The following is a 13,853-nucleotide window of genomic DNA, read 5'->3' as shown; positions in this document are numbered from 1 at the left end:
CCAAGTTGGAAATCGAGCTGAAGGCCATACTCTTAGATAAACAACTATGACAATAAGAATCTGGCGAGTCATTTGAAAGAAGATTATAAGAATACGCATCAATATGGGTACACTTTGCATGGAGCCATGAGTTACACAGATCACATTAGATGGCATTTTGATTAACAGTTATATTTTTATGACAAGTGTTGCAGAGAGATTCAAATGCCATAATCTTTAGAATATTTTTATGTACATGCAGTATTAACTAATTAAAGTGACTGAAGTGTAAAATAGAGATTTTAAAAATAAATGCAAAGTAAAAGACTAAATTTAATAATTTAAAACTTGGGTAACCGTTAGCGTGAGTAATCGAAAATAATTTTTAAAACAATATAAAAACATAAGAACAATGATAGAAAAAAGGATTCACATTAAAGGTAATTAAAAGCTTACTTTTATAAAATTAAACAATCAAAATAAATTAAAATTTGACAAACCACAAACTAATGTTAAAAGTAACTATGACAACAATAAATATCGAATATAAAAAAAACTAATAATACTATAATAATATCTATACTATAATAATAATATAAACTAATAATAATATAACTACTGTTAACTGTTACTTATAATAATATTATCAACAAAGATATTAGAACAATAACAAATAAAAATAAGTCAATAATAAATAAGTTTATATAATATTAAAAATAAATGTAATATATTAAATAACTAGGTATCAAACGAGGACTAATAATAAATACAATTAACTATAAATAAATAAAATAATGTGAGAAAACAAATAATAATATAATGACTGAAAAATAACTAATGAATTATAATCATGATTACAAGTTATATCGTAGAGAAAAAAGAAAATTATTTAAAACAAAAAATATAGAAATAATAAAAAATAAAAATTAAATAAAAATCTTCTAAAAAAAAAAAATATAATTCTATAAAAACTATAACTCATTCCTTGCAAGGTCTTCGCAAATGGCGGATGCGTTTTTATAACGGCAAAAGAGAAAATTAAAGATAAATATAAAGAATATTGAAAAAAAATAAACTATATATAAAAATATTAATTATTTATTTTATAAGCACAAATAACTTATCAACGATCATATAAATTAACTTGAAGCAAACACATACCAAAAAGCATTCAAAAAGGAAAAGAAAATACATTTATAAAAAAATAAAAAAGAACCTCGAAAAAAAAAAAAAAAAAAAAAAAAGAAAACTTTATAAAATTAAATGAGAAAAAAAAAAAAAAAAAAAGGAAAAAAAAGGTAAACAAAAGAACGAAAAGTATAGTAAACAAATAAAAAGAAGAAAAAGAAGAATTTAATAATCAATTAAAAAAGAAAGAAGAAAAAGTAGAGTTAGAAGATTTTTATTTTTTAATTAATTCAACAGCTGTAAAATATTAGAGTACTAACAGTGCCATGTTGCACATGAATGGTATCCCTGTTTGTACTTTTGAATTGCATTGTCGAGACCACATTTGGACGCATTTGTTACGGCTTAGGGTTTATTAATAGTAATAAGGCAATTGGTTTGACTATTAAATAGTGTACTTAATACTATTTGTGCTTTGAGTCAAGTTTTTTAACAAGTTTAAAAATGACCTAAAGTACCAATAACTATAAAACACAAAAAACCATCATCATCACCAAGTTATCTAAATATATCATTCACTAATATTAGCGGTCTTCAAAGTAACTTTTCTTCTGTTGAGTCTTATCTCATGCTCTTTATAACCTAATTGCTCTTTGTGAGACTAATTTAATATCAGCTGTCTCATCTTTTGGTCTTAGTGTTTATGGTTATCTTTCTTTAAATCGTAAATACTCCAATAGTCACATACTTGACCTAGGCATCTATGTTTGTAAGAATTCACCCATTTGTCGAGAAACTTGGTTTGAATTCACAGACTATTCTTTTATGTGCTTTCATTTAGCACTTCACTTTATTGCTTTCTCTTTGTTCTATATCACTCTCCTTCATCTTAAAACTGCACTCTTTTTGATGTTATTTCTGATCAAATTGACCAAACCCTTTCTCTTTGTCCTTAATATTGTTGTTATTGGTGACTTTAATGCTCATCATACTGAATGTCAATGCTCTAGTCTTAGTGACTTTCCAGGTGTTAAGGCATTAAAGATTGAGAAAGTTATGCCTTTCTCAATCTTTAACACAAATAGTCAACTTTCCAACGTGCTTTTCAGACAATTCGAATCATTTACCTTCTCTACTCGACTTATGTCTTGTTTCAGATCCTAGTCAGTGCTCAGTTTCTCCACATTCACCCTTAGGTGCTTCTGATCACAGTTTGATCTTTCTAAAACTAATATCTCATTCTGCTTCATTATTAGAATCCCCCTATCATCATACATCTTACAACTACTTTATAGCTGACTGGGATTTATTCGGTGATTTTCTTCCTGATGGCCCTAGGGTAGAAACCTTTTGTCTTCCTGCTGACAAATGTGCTTATGTAACTTCTTGGGTTCAGGCTGGCATGGAATCTATTATTCCCTCTCGATGATTCCAAGTTAAGCCTCACTCTTCTCCATGGTTTTCCTCTGATTACGCTGCTGCATTTTCCAATCGTAACCATTACTTTCAGATCCATCAGCAAAACAGATGTCTGTTTACTATTGCTAGAAACTACTATGAAAAGATATTTCCTAATACCAAAGCCCACTGTTTTCCAGTCAGTAATTCTCGTATATCATATCAAAAACTAGGCTTTTGTGACTTCTGAATAATCCTTAACAGTATCTATAACAAGAGCAATCCTGTAATTCCACCTCTCTTGTATGGTTCAGATTTTGTCACCTCACCAAAAGACAAAGCTGAATTGTTTCCTAAGAACTTCTAATAAGTATCATCTTTTGATTCCTAACTGATATAGCGAAATTAAGCTGTTTGTTGGCTATATCAGGTATTCTACCTGATATAGCCAACAAACAGGTTAATTTATTGCCTGATCTTCATATCACTCCAGGTTCTGTATCTAAAGTGATTTCCTGCTTAAAATTGTCCTGGATGGACAGCTCTCTTATTCATATCCTGCTACCTTAGGGGTTCCTCAAAGATCTATCCTTGGCCCTTTACTTTTTTAAATTTACATTAACAATCTCCTAGAAATTTTAATCTATCTTGGAAACCATATATCAAATTGATTGCAAAATTAACATCTGCTAACGTTGCAACTCTTTATTGTGCTTGCCATATTCTTACTTAGGATTCTATTCTTTATCTCTATAAACTTCAAATCTGTCCTTGTATGGAATACTGTTACCATATCTGGGGCAGATCTTCCAATGATGCTCTTTCTCTGTTAGACAAGATGCAAAAAGGCATTATAAACATAGTTAGACCTGCTCTTGCAGCCAACCTCCAACCATTATCACATCGTCGTAACCTTGCTTCTCTTTCTCTTTTCTATAAATACTATAATGGGCATTGCTATAAAGAGCTAGCGTCTCTTGTGCCATCTATTAAAATCTATTCTCGAGTTACTTGTCATTCAATTAAGTCTCATCCTTTTACTGTGACTGTTCCTAAGTGCTCCAAAAATTCTTATTTGTCTAATTTTTTTCCTGAACATCAATCCTTTGGAACTTGCTTCCTTCATATTGTTTTCCTGATTTACATCATTTGCAATCTTTTAAGTTGTCTGTTAATCGTTATTTTGCTCTATAATTTTCATCTTTTGTCTTTCAGTTACTTCTAACTCTAATAGTGGTTGCTTGCAGCTTTGTTGGAATTGAAGATGTTGAAAAAAAAAAAAAAAATTGTAAGAAAAGTTAAATTTTAATTATTTTATTTATTATGTTGAAAAATTTATTATTAATAAAAAGTTATTTCATTTATATTCTTTCTGTGTCTTGTTTTAAGTGTTAGTGCTTTAAGTTTTAAGTGTTACATCTACCTATTGCTTTGAAGTCTATTATTGTTCAAATATGTTTTATTTTTTTATTCATTACAAGAGAATAAGATAATTTTGTTGATTTGTTGGAAACATAAATTTGATAGTTGCTAACTGGTACTGGTATGCTTAAATATTATAACTTTTTTAAAAAAAGCAATTAAAGTTTGCAATTGTTTTTTTTTATTGCTTCTTTTTTGCATTACATTTTTAGATCCACCACCAACTGAAAATTCTGGTAAGGTTTCTGTTATAACTTTTCAAAATAATTACAAAACACATAAAATTTATTTTGTGCTGTTTATTTTATTTCTTTTTTAATTTTAAGATTGTTTGCAAACTGCAATTACTGGTGAGGTTATATATTAAAACATAACATATGTCTTGTTCCTTAATGTTTTATATTATTCTATTAGTAATATCATCTTAAAATTTAAAACTTTACTTTAAAAAAATTTCCAGTACAGCGTTATTTTTTTAGCTGATTATTTTATTTTTTAATTTTTAGAACCATCTAGGTCTGACAATCCTGGTAAGGATTACATTATAAATTTACAAAATGATTTTAAAATACCGAAAGTGCACAGTTAATTATTTTGTTTTTTATTCTTAATTTTGCAACTGGTAAAGTTATTTATATAACTTTTCTTAATATTACAAATAAAGTTTATTGTTGTGACTTGCAAAATAGCAATCAGCAAGTATTTTGACTTCCAAAATTGGTACTGCAAGTGTTGTGACTTGCAAAAAGGTAACCAGCAAGTTTTATGAATTGCAAAATAGGTACTGCAAGTAAGGTGACTTAAAAAAAGACACCTGCAATTGTTATGACTTGCACAATTTTTTGATAGATGACTTTGGCTTACTTTCACATGATGTCTATTAAAGGCATTGCCAGTTAGAGTATAAGGTATACTAACTTTACTGTATACTTAATCGTATACTTGGTATAATAAAAGTTAGTATACAGTTTGATATACCTATTTACTTTTTTGTGTGAATCATTATAATATTACCTTAATAAATTAAATTGCTATACCACATTTATTGTATAACTTATCATGATTAAAGTGTTTTTAGTTTTAATTGATTTTCTTAATGTAGCAAGATAACAAAACATTATCAAGTGGTTGCTATCTTCAACTAAAGACTTCAACTTTTTTATTTATCTAGTAAGAATGTGTAACCAATGCTTAATAGTATAATAAAACACAAAAACAAAAACAATAAATTAAAAACAAACACATTTGTTTTACGCAAATTGCTAAAACTGTTTTATAAACTTGTATTACAGTTTTGCAAAAAAAATTGTTTATGGTATATTTTACAGTATACTGTACTGTATACTATATGGTAAACTGTATACTAAATTTTTAGTATACCGTATATTAGCTATCCTTAGTCTATTGATAAAATCTTTAATTATTTACTAAAAGCCAATACACTAATTAATTACAATGTGTATTTTGTTTACACTAATTTCTATAATTGGATAAATTGATAAACATCTTGTAAAATGGTAAAATATCTGTTTATACTAAGTTTATACATACAGATACATGCTCAAAAATTTAATTTAAAATTTTTTTTTATCTCATAAAAAATTCCTTATACCTGCTCTAAGTCAAATTATACACCACTAGTATATGTTGTAAAGTAGTAAAGTATAAATTTATTTGGATAAAAATATATTTTTTTAATGAATCGTTTTTGATAATAGCATATGTTAAACAATCAACCCCTAACACAAAGATACACCTCATATATTTTCTGGTGGTCTGGCAGCAAAATATAAGAACTTTCATAAAAATGACAATTTACATCATTAAAATACTTTGTTATTAAAAAAAACATTTATTGGGGGTAAAAATCATAGTTTGATGCCTCTCTATCCCTTGGCAACACCTTAGGCTAGAAGCCACTATAAATTTGCAGCCCACTCTTACACTTATCTTTTGATAACAAGTTATAGACATTTCAGAAAGAATTGACAAAGTTATAACAATTTGCATTAGGAAAAACTTTAATTTGACCACAGTTTCTTCAACAATTCCATATATTAAAAACTTGTCACTTAAAACCTTATAACTTTTTTTTTTAATTTTTTCACCTTTAAAATACTGTACTAATGCTCCTTCCAACAATATATACGATCTCTAATAATTAAAATTAAAAATTTCATGTCACATACCTATTTTAACTACATTTATTTCACTTTCAGATTGCTTAAAATATGAAGGAGCTTATTATGCTTAAGATGCTGCTTTTTATAGTAATAATCTAATGCGTATTTGATAAGTATTGGATGTATGTATATCTAAATGCATATCAAATATATGCAATATGCAATATTTTTTAAATAGGCTCCTCAAACACAAAACTAAATTTACAGTTATTAAATAAATTATTAAAGCTCTTAATTGAAACTTAAAGTTATTAATCCATTATTGAAATCCACAATGAAATGTGCCAATACTTCTTATACAGAGTGTCCACTCTCTGGAAAAACTAGTAAAGCCCTTACTAATAAGTACGCATAAATCCAGATTTTACGAAACTGTTTTTTCGGCCAAATTCTGTGATACGCTTTTTTAAGTTTGTAGAAAAGTTGCATGGTATGAACTTGTTTTGCTCTGTTATTTTTTAGAAATATATATCAACATAGATATTTTTTGAATACTAGAATAATGGAGCTTTAATTTTGCATGGATTTTTTGATGCAAAATTTTATTTATTATGAATTTAATTGTTGTTAAAAATTTGCTTATTTTTTGGACATCATGTATATATCGAATGCTGGTTCATTTTTCTAATATATTCTCTCACCTTTAATAAACTTTTTTCTTACTACCTGCCAAATTTCATTGAAAAAAAATCATACTCAGACACTGTAAAACTCTACTCCAATTAGGTAAAAATTTGTTGTTGTTTGGACATAAAGTATATATCAAAGGAATGCTGGTTCTTTTTTCTAATATATTCTCTCACCTTTAAAAACCTTTTTTCTTACTACTTGCCTGATTTTATTGGAAAAAAAAGCATACTCAGACACCTAACATTATACTCCAATTAGATAACTTTTTAAACTTCAAGAATACAATACACTCGCAGTGAGGAGGGGTCAAATGTACGAGTAATAACAATAATGATGTTGGATATAGATTATTTAATTGTACTAAATAGTTGCAATGTAGTTAGCAATTGTAATGTCATTATATTTACCATTATTTAAATATATTATTTTTTATTTAGAAAAATTAAACTTTTTTTTTCTGCTAACATGGGGCCAAAGTTTGTGTTTTATGGTGTATTTAACTGCTAATTTTGAATAGCTGCAAGTAGACATTGACTCTAATACAGAGTGTAATGCAGTTTGTAGAAATGGATATATTTTTTTATTATTTACAAAAAATAGTGTTTCATTTATCAAAACATCTCAACAAGTCACTAAACATTATAAGATAGAAACATGTGAAAATCAGGTTAGGAGTCTCATAAATAAATCATTGAATTAGTCTAGAAATTTTAATAGGGCTGAGGAAAGTAAGCAATTTTTTGAATTTTGCAATAAACCTTTTTTAAGCCATGTATCAGGTTTGCCTAATATTGTATTATCATCAGGCTTCTCAGATGTTCTCAGATGTTGTAATTACAAATTATAAATCTAATCCAGCTGCTAAGTTTTGCAGAAGAACAGATTTTTTTGGGAATACTCTTGCCCCTTACATTTTAAAATCAATATATGCTCCATTGCTAACCACTAACACTTGTATAAGCTTCATTGATAACCAGCTTTAAAAATGACTTCTGCTTGTCTTGATGCTGTGCAAGTTGTCTTGAAGCAACAATATAAAAGGTATTTCTCACTTTCTATTACAGAGACACTAAGGAGGTAAGAGACGCAAAAGGGAAGAACTTGGTAGAAGATCTTAATGATGTTGTAAATTTGTTTTTTAATGAACACTATTTTTTATAACTTTTATTAAACTTATTTCATATTAAAAGTTTAAAAAGTTAAATTTACCAACTTCATCGGCGCATCACTGCCATCTGGCACCCAGAGTGAAAAGCAAGACCTCCTTGGTAAGTTTTTTACTGTGTTTTAATATTTGTTTTACATTTTAATTTTTCAAACACTCCTTTAATTTTTTTTTTAATATAGACTTGTCTAGGAGTAATTTCTTGGTTTGGCGCCAAAACCACCCTGGGCCTAAATCAAAAAGGGCCTTCAACATATGGGCCAGAATGGAGGTAAAGACCTGCCTTATCTTAAATACAAAATTCCTAGTGGCAGAAGGGATGGCAGAGGATTCAGGAATGTAGTTATTAACAACTATAAATATACTTATTAATAAGTTTATATAGATTCACTTAGCTGAATATATATACACTTATTGATAGGTGTATGTATAGTGTGTATGTATATATTTATAAAGTTGATACTTGTATATAATCTTTTTGTATATTAATTTTTGTATATAGTTGAGTTTGATTTTTTTAAGAAAAAATTGTGTTTTATATAAATACTGTTTATTATTACAAAAAACAATATTTAAGTTTTAACCCACCTACCCAAGGTGTGAGAGGTGTAGAGCTTCCAAATAATACCCTCTTGCACCCTTTTCACCCGTTCATCCCTAAAACCTTTCTTTCTTTTAATACTAAACTGAATGCATTTAGATATGAAGATACAAAGTAATAGTCTTGATATTGGGTCAGAGGGTGTGTCTGAAGCCAAAAGGACTTCTAGCCTATCAACCTAAAGTATCCAAATCATATTTGATGGTACCCTGTTAGAATATATTAAAAAATACAAATAAAATTATAAACTTCAATATTTTCTTTTGAAAAAATCTACATTTTCAATATAATAAAGAGTTTTGTAGATGCCCCTCTAGCGTAGTACACCCTTAGTATATATACCCCTTTGTTATCCTTCGTACACCCTTTGTATATATATACCCCTTTGTTAGACTATCTTTCGATACCAAGTTGTATGTATTTTGATAAGAATTGAATAAGTTATGACGTTTTAAGTTAAAAAAAACCTTAAATTTGATAACAGTTTCTTCAAGAAATCCATATATCAAAAATTCAGTACTTAAAATGCCATAACTTTTTGTAGAATAGTTCAATTTTGATAATTTTTTTACCTTTAAAATACTGAATTAAAAACCTATCCAATGATATATAACAATCTAGTGTTTGATTAATTTAAAAATTTCATGCCATATACCTATTACTAAGGGCTGTTTTTGGAAAACATGCTGGAAAAACTAGAAAATGAACTTTTTGAGCATCATTAAACCAATGATGTTCAAAAATTACATTTTCCAGTTTTTCCAGCATGTTTTTCCAAAACAGCCTATTCCAGTTTTAACAGCGAGTGGACACTCTGTTATAATGCTATTAATGTTAACTAATAATGCTGTAACTAAAGTTATTGTCGCTTTTAGCACATAAAAAAAGTACTTACTATAAGTATCAGGTTATAAAAATATAAAACTCCTTTTCCACAATAACCATTCATTTTAACTATTTGACCATTTTTTTAAATTTGAGATTATAAAATTTAATAATGTTTCGACTCAAACATTTAAGTTGCAGTCAATCATTTATCTTATTTATATTGACAAACCAGTTATTTGATAAGCTGCGGAATCGGACCTCAATCTTTATTATCGAGATCCGTCGAGACATAACAATAATAAACGACCGGGAAAAGACAATCAAAATGTACAAGATAATAAAGGTTAAAAAGCGAAATAAGGAAACTTATTTTTGAATGCCTTTCAAAATCAGAATTCCCATAATTTTAGAAAGTTTTTCAAAATGAATAAAATAAAGTTTTAAAAAAACACCACGCAGAACAAGGACAGTAACTAATTTTCAGGATGAGCATTTAACCGTAAATCAAAACAGGAAATATCCAGGATATCTGAAAAAAAAAAAAGAACAGCAAAAAAAAAAAATCATCTCTTAAATCAGCAGCTGCTACTCTACTTTATACCTTTAACTTTTCTGCAAGAAAGTTAAACATCACGAGAACTTTTAAAGGGATAAGGGAAATGAACCTAGGATGTCCCGTCAAAGTAACTTTTGGGGTTAAGTACATATCATAAAAGATTTAAAATGAATTTATTTAAACAACTATAATATTATAAATCATATCAGTATGCTACAAAACAAAAACGATTGCGTTCAAACGACGTTTGCGTACTAGGGTGTCTCAAATTTACACATTTTTAAAATTTCTATGTGCGCGAAGTTTTTCCCCATTCTCTCTTCAGTGTCCCCTAATTGGAAACATATATATATAAAACATTTTTCAGACCACAATTTCAGCAATATGTAAAATTCCATTATTGTGTTAAAAACCGAAATTTTACTTATTTTCCTAGTAAAAATACAAAAATGTGTCAAAATATATATATTTCAGGAATAATAAATTATATATTTTTTAAATGGGACCTGAAAAGATCTTTTTTAAGTCCCATTTAAAATTTTTTTATTGTCCCTGGCCACCAGCAATAAATTTTGTTGCATATTGTCAGACTTGTATTCAGCTACAAAGTCCTTAAGAAAGGCATATGTTTCTCTCTGCACAATCATTGATGCAAGTCAAATTTTTAACAAATATTTTGCGAAAATCTAACAACTTCGGGGCTTTTTCATTTCTCCTTAGCTCTACTTCATCATCAGGAACTTCTGCAATTTTCAACAGGAGCCAACTTTCTGGACCTACAAGTTCCCAAAGCTCAGTGGACTCCGATATGATTAGTAGCTCAGGTTTTCCAATCTTGAACTTGTCAGGAACGTTATGCTGAACTAATCTACCCAACATCTCTTTCTTCACTTTCTGAAATCATCTTTAGAAAGCATTCTTGAAAGCAGCGTTGTGAATTTGTAACCGACAACTTAACCAACGGCTACGACTTTAAAAACCAAGGTGCATACCAGGCAAATGTGAAGAAGGATACTTTCTCTATCATCTTTTTTTCCACTTCGCTCATATTGCTCTTATCCGATATTCTCAAGATACGAGTGTATGAAGCATCAGCCATAAACCTAAAGAGTAAGATTTTGTCACCATTAATATTTATTAAATTTTTTTGTTTATATGCTATTTATTATACTTACACAAATTGGAAAAAAAATCCAGTCACTTCTCCTCCTAAATAGAAAACAAAAAGCTCGCATAGTTTCCTTTAATCACTTCTCACAAATGTTTTTGAGGCAAGGGCCTCTTTTCTAAACTCGAGCTTTCTTAGAAATTTTATAAAGGAGTGACTCAGCCTAAAGCTGACTCCAATTAAACCAAACTAGGTCTATTATCTTGTGCCCCTCTTTCTTGACTAAAATTAATTTTTTTGGAGTTTTTTTTTTCATACAACCCTTTCCTTTGGCCCTTCGTCTTTACTCGAGTCAAAGACTCCATAAAATGTAAGATGTGTATTTCGAGCATATTAAGAATGGAGCTAAGGATAACAACAGCTGCAGAGTGTATTCTAGTATTGGATGCCGTTGTGCCAGAGCAAGCAGCAAATATTTGATCTACAATGTCAAAGTATTAAAGCCGATTCAAATTTCTTCAGCCTGGTCACTACTCTTGGAACTTGGTGTCTAAACAACACCTAGCAGCATGTCATCTGTGTCATTCATATCAGGGGATGCAATATTGACCACTATTCTTTCTAAAGAAACAGCTATTTTTAGATCTTTTTCAATCTGTTTTATCCTCTTTTCATCAAAATGAACACAGCTTTTTTTTCTTCAGAGTAGTTATAATTTCATCTCTATAGATAATTTACTTTACAGCAAATAAATATTTTTATTCTTAAAAATATAGCCTAATAATAGTTTAACTGGCCACTATTCGCTTACTCACAGTAAACTAAGCTGCGATAAAAAACATTCTCAAACTAGGCTATTAATTTCAAAACAAACTATGTTTATTTACACTTTGAAGGGTTTACTTCAAGATGCCATTTTGACTATTTTCTCGTTTTAATCTCTCCTAAACATCGAGTTAAAAACAACAACAACGAAACAAACAATACAGAATTTCCTGAGTTTAAGAAATCAACATTTTGGAGGGGGGAGGGGTTGATTTTGTGATAAATAATGCGTACGCACGGAGAAAAGGGCATATAATTGCGTAAAAGGAGAAAGTGGGTCTTAAATAGTGGTTTAGTGCTTTTGTTGATAACATGTAAAAATCAATAAAGGGAGAGGGAAGGTTCTTATTAAACTCGTGGTGGGTGGAAACATTTTCCGAAAATAATAAACTTGTATTATGCACCTGAGAGTACATTTTTTAAATATAAGAGACAACGCATGTAATACAAAACTTTTTAACTTATAAGCCTAAAGATTCAAATACACTACTGGTTCGAAATCTGCATTTAAAGTTGTATATGTACCAAGAGTTTCAAAATTTACGCTTAAAGTTAGATATAACAACTAGGTACAAAGTAGTAAAAACATTGCAATATATAAAATAAATTTTTTAAAAGTGTTGCAAAAAACGTTTAAAAAAATGCTTAAATAAAGAATCGATTTCTTAAGCATCAAACCGACACTTAGAAATGGGTAGCTTGCTTTATGTTTTTAACGCTAAGTTGAATTTTATTACGAATTCTTCTTGCCAATTTTGACCATAACCTAAATAAAAAATGTATGTATAGATATGTAAATTATGTATATATATATATATATACATACATACATATACATATATATATATATATATACATATATATATACATATATATATATATATATATATATATATATATATATATATATATATATATATATATATATATATATATATATATATATATATATATATATATATATATATATAAACTGGATATATAATCCTGCATGTATAAATATGTAATCGGATAAATAATGCTGCATGTAAAGATATGTAAATTGAATATAAAACCCTGCATATAAAGATTGGATTAAAAATTGCATATATAATCCTGCATGCACATAATATATAATATATATATAATATATATATATATAATATATATATACACATAATATATATATAATATATATATATATATATATATATATATATATATACATATATATATATATATATATATATATATATATATATATATATATATATATATATATATATATATATATATATATATATATATATATATATATATATATATATAATCTCGATTATATATATATACATATATATATACATATATATATATATACATGTATATATATACATATATATATTAGGGTACAGCGAGATTTTTTTTTTCTTCTAAAAGCTTAAGAAAAGGTGTATTCTTATGTAAAATTAAATTTTAAATAAGGTTTACTTAAAAATATTTTTGACTGGAAAAAGTTTTGATACCCAAATTTTCACTTTTAGAAATTGCAAAATTTAGTAAAATCTTATTTGTCACACTTGTCCTTTATTATGTTTTACATGTCCTTCTTTTTCATTGCAATGAAATATTAAATGCAAATAATGTTTTTAGACCAGTTGCAATTTTTTTTGATACTTGTTTCAAAGTCATTATCTTGCATGAATCCTACCAGCAATGCAGATTCTGGACATTTTAGGGGAGGGGGTCTTCAATTTTCAATGAGGTTTTAATGATTAACAAATTTGCTTATAACAGTTTGTTTTTTTTGTTTCATTAGAAATAAAGGTGGTGCTAGTGATGCGGTTCCCCAAAAAACAGGAGGTTTATCCCACCTTACCCAAATAATATTTTGATAACACTACTATAACACTATTAAAAAAACAATAAATAAAATAAGATATCTTTCAAATCTATTGACATTGAAAATTTATTAAAATTTCTTTCTTTGTTTTAAAAACAGGTAGCAACTCTCTATGTTGAGCTCTAGCTCTAATATATCCATCTCTTGCATC

The 13,853-nt window shown here is 27.8% G+C and overlaps 3 protein-coding genes across 3 annotated transcripts in view; all 3 read right to left on the bottom strand.

Annotated features, from left to right (window-relative positions):
* LOC136089478 (tetraspanin-3-like) overlaps positions 1-9,600 on the bottom strand; it is a 29,974-nt gene extending 20,374 nt beyond the window's left edge. Inside the window, exon 1 of the mRNA XM_065815495.1 lies at positions 9,402-9,600. Within this exon, the coding sequence (XP_065671567.1) occupies positions 9,402-9,455 (54 nt within the window). The 5' untranslated portion in view covers positions 9,456-9,600. The remainder of the gene's footprint in view (positions 1-9,401) is intronic.
* Positions 9,601-12,393: 2,793 nt separating this feature from the next.
* LOC100201630 (aldehyde dehydrogenase, mitochondrial) overlaps positions 12,394-13,853 on the bottom strand; it is a 40,946-nt gene continuing 39,486 nt past the window's right edge. Inside the window, exon 12 of the mRNA XM_065815494.1 lies at positions 12,394-12,589. Within this exon, the coding sequence (XP_065671566.1) occupies positions 12,557-12,589 (33 nt within the window). The 3' untranslated portion in view covers positions 12,394-12,556. The remainder of the gene's footprint in view (positions 12,590-13,853) is intronic.
* Positions 13,215-13,853, bottom strand: part of LOC136090119 (uncharacterized) — a 2,456-nt gene continuing 1,817 nt past the window's right edge. Inside the window, exon 2 of the mRNA XM_065816223.1 lies at positions 13,215-13,853. This exon is cut by the window's right edge and continues 1,435 nt beyond it. The gene's annotated coding sequence lies outside the window, so the exon portion shown is untranslated.

This window comes from Hydra vulgaris, chromosome 13 (assembly GCF_038396675.1).
Source record: "Hydra vulgaris chromosome 13, alternate assembly HydraT2T_AEP".
In the NCBI taxonomy this organism is placed as follows: domain Eukaryota; kingdom Metazoa; phylum Cnidaria; class Hydrozoa; order Anthoathecata; family Hydridae; genus Hydra; species Hydra vulgaris.
This window is presented reverse-complemented; position numbering and strand designations above follow the sequence as displayed.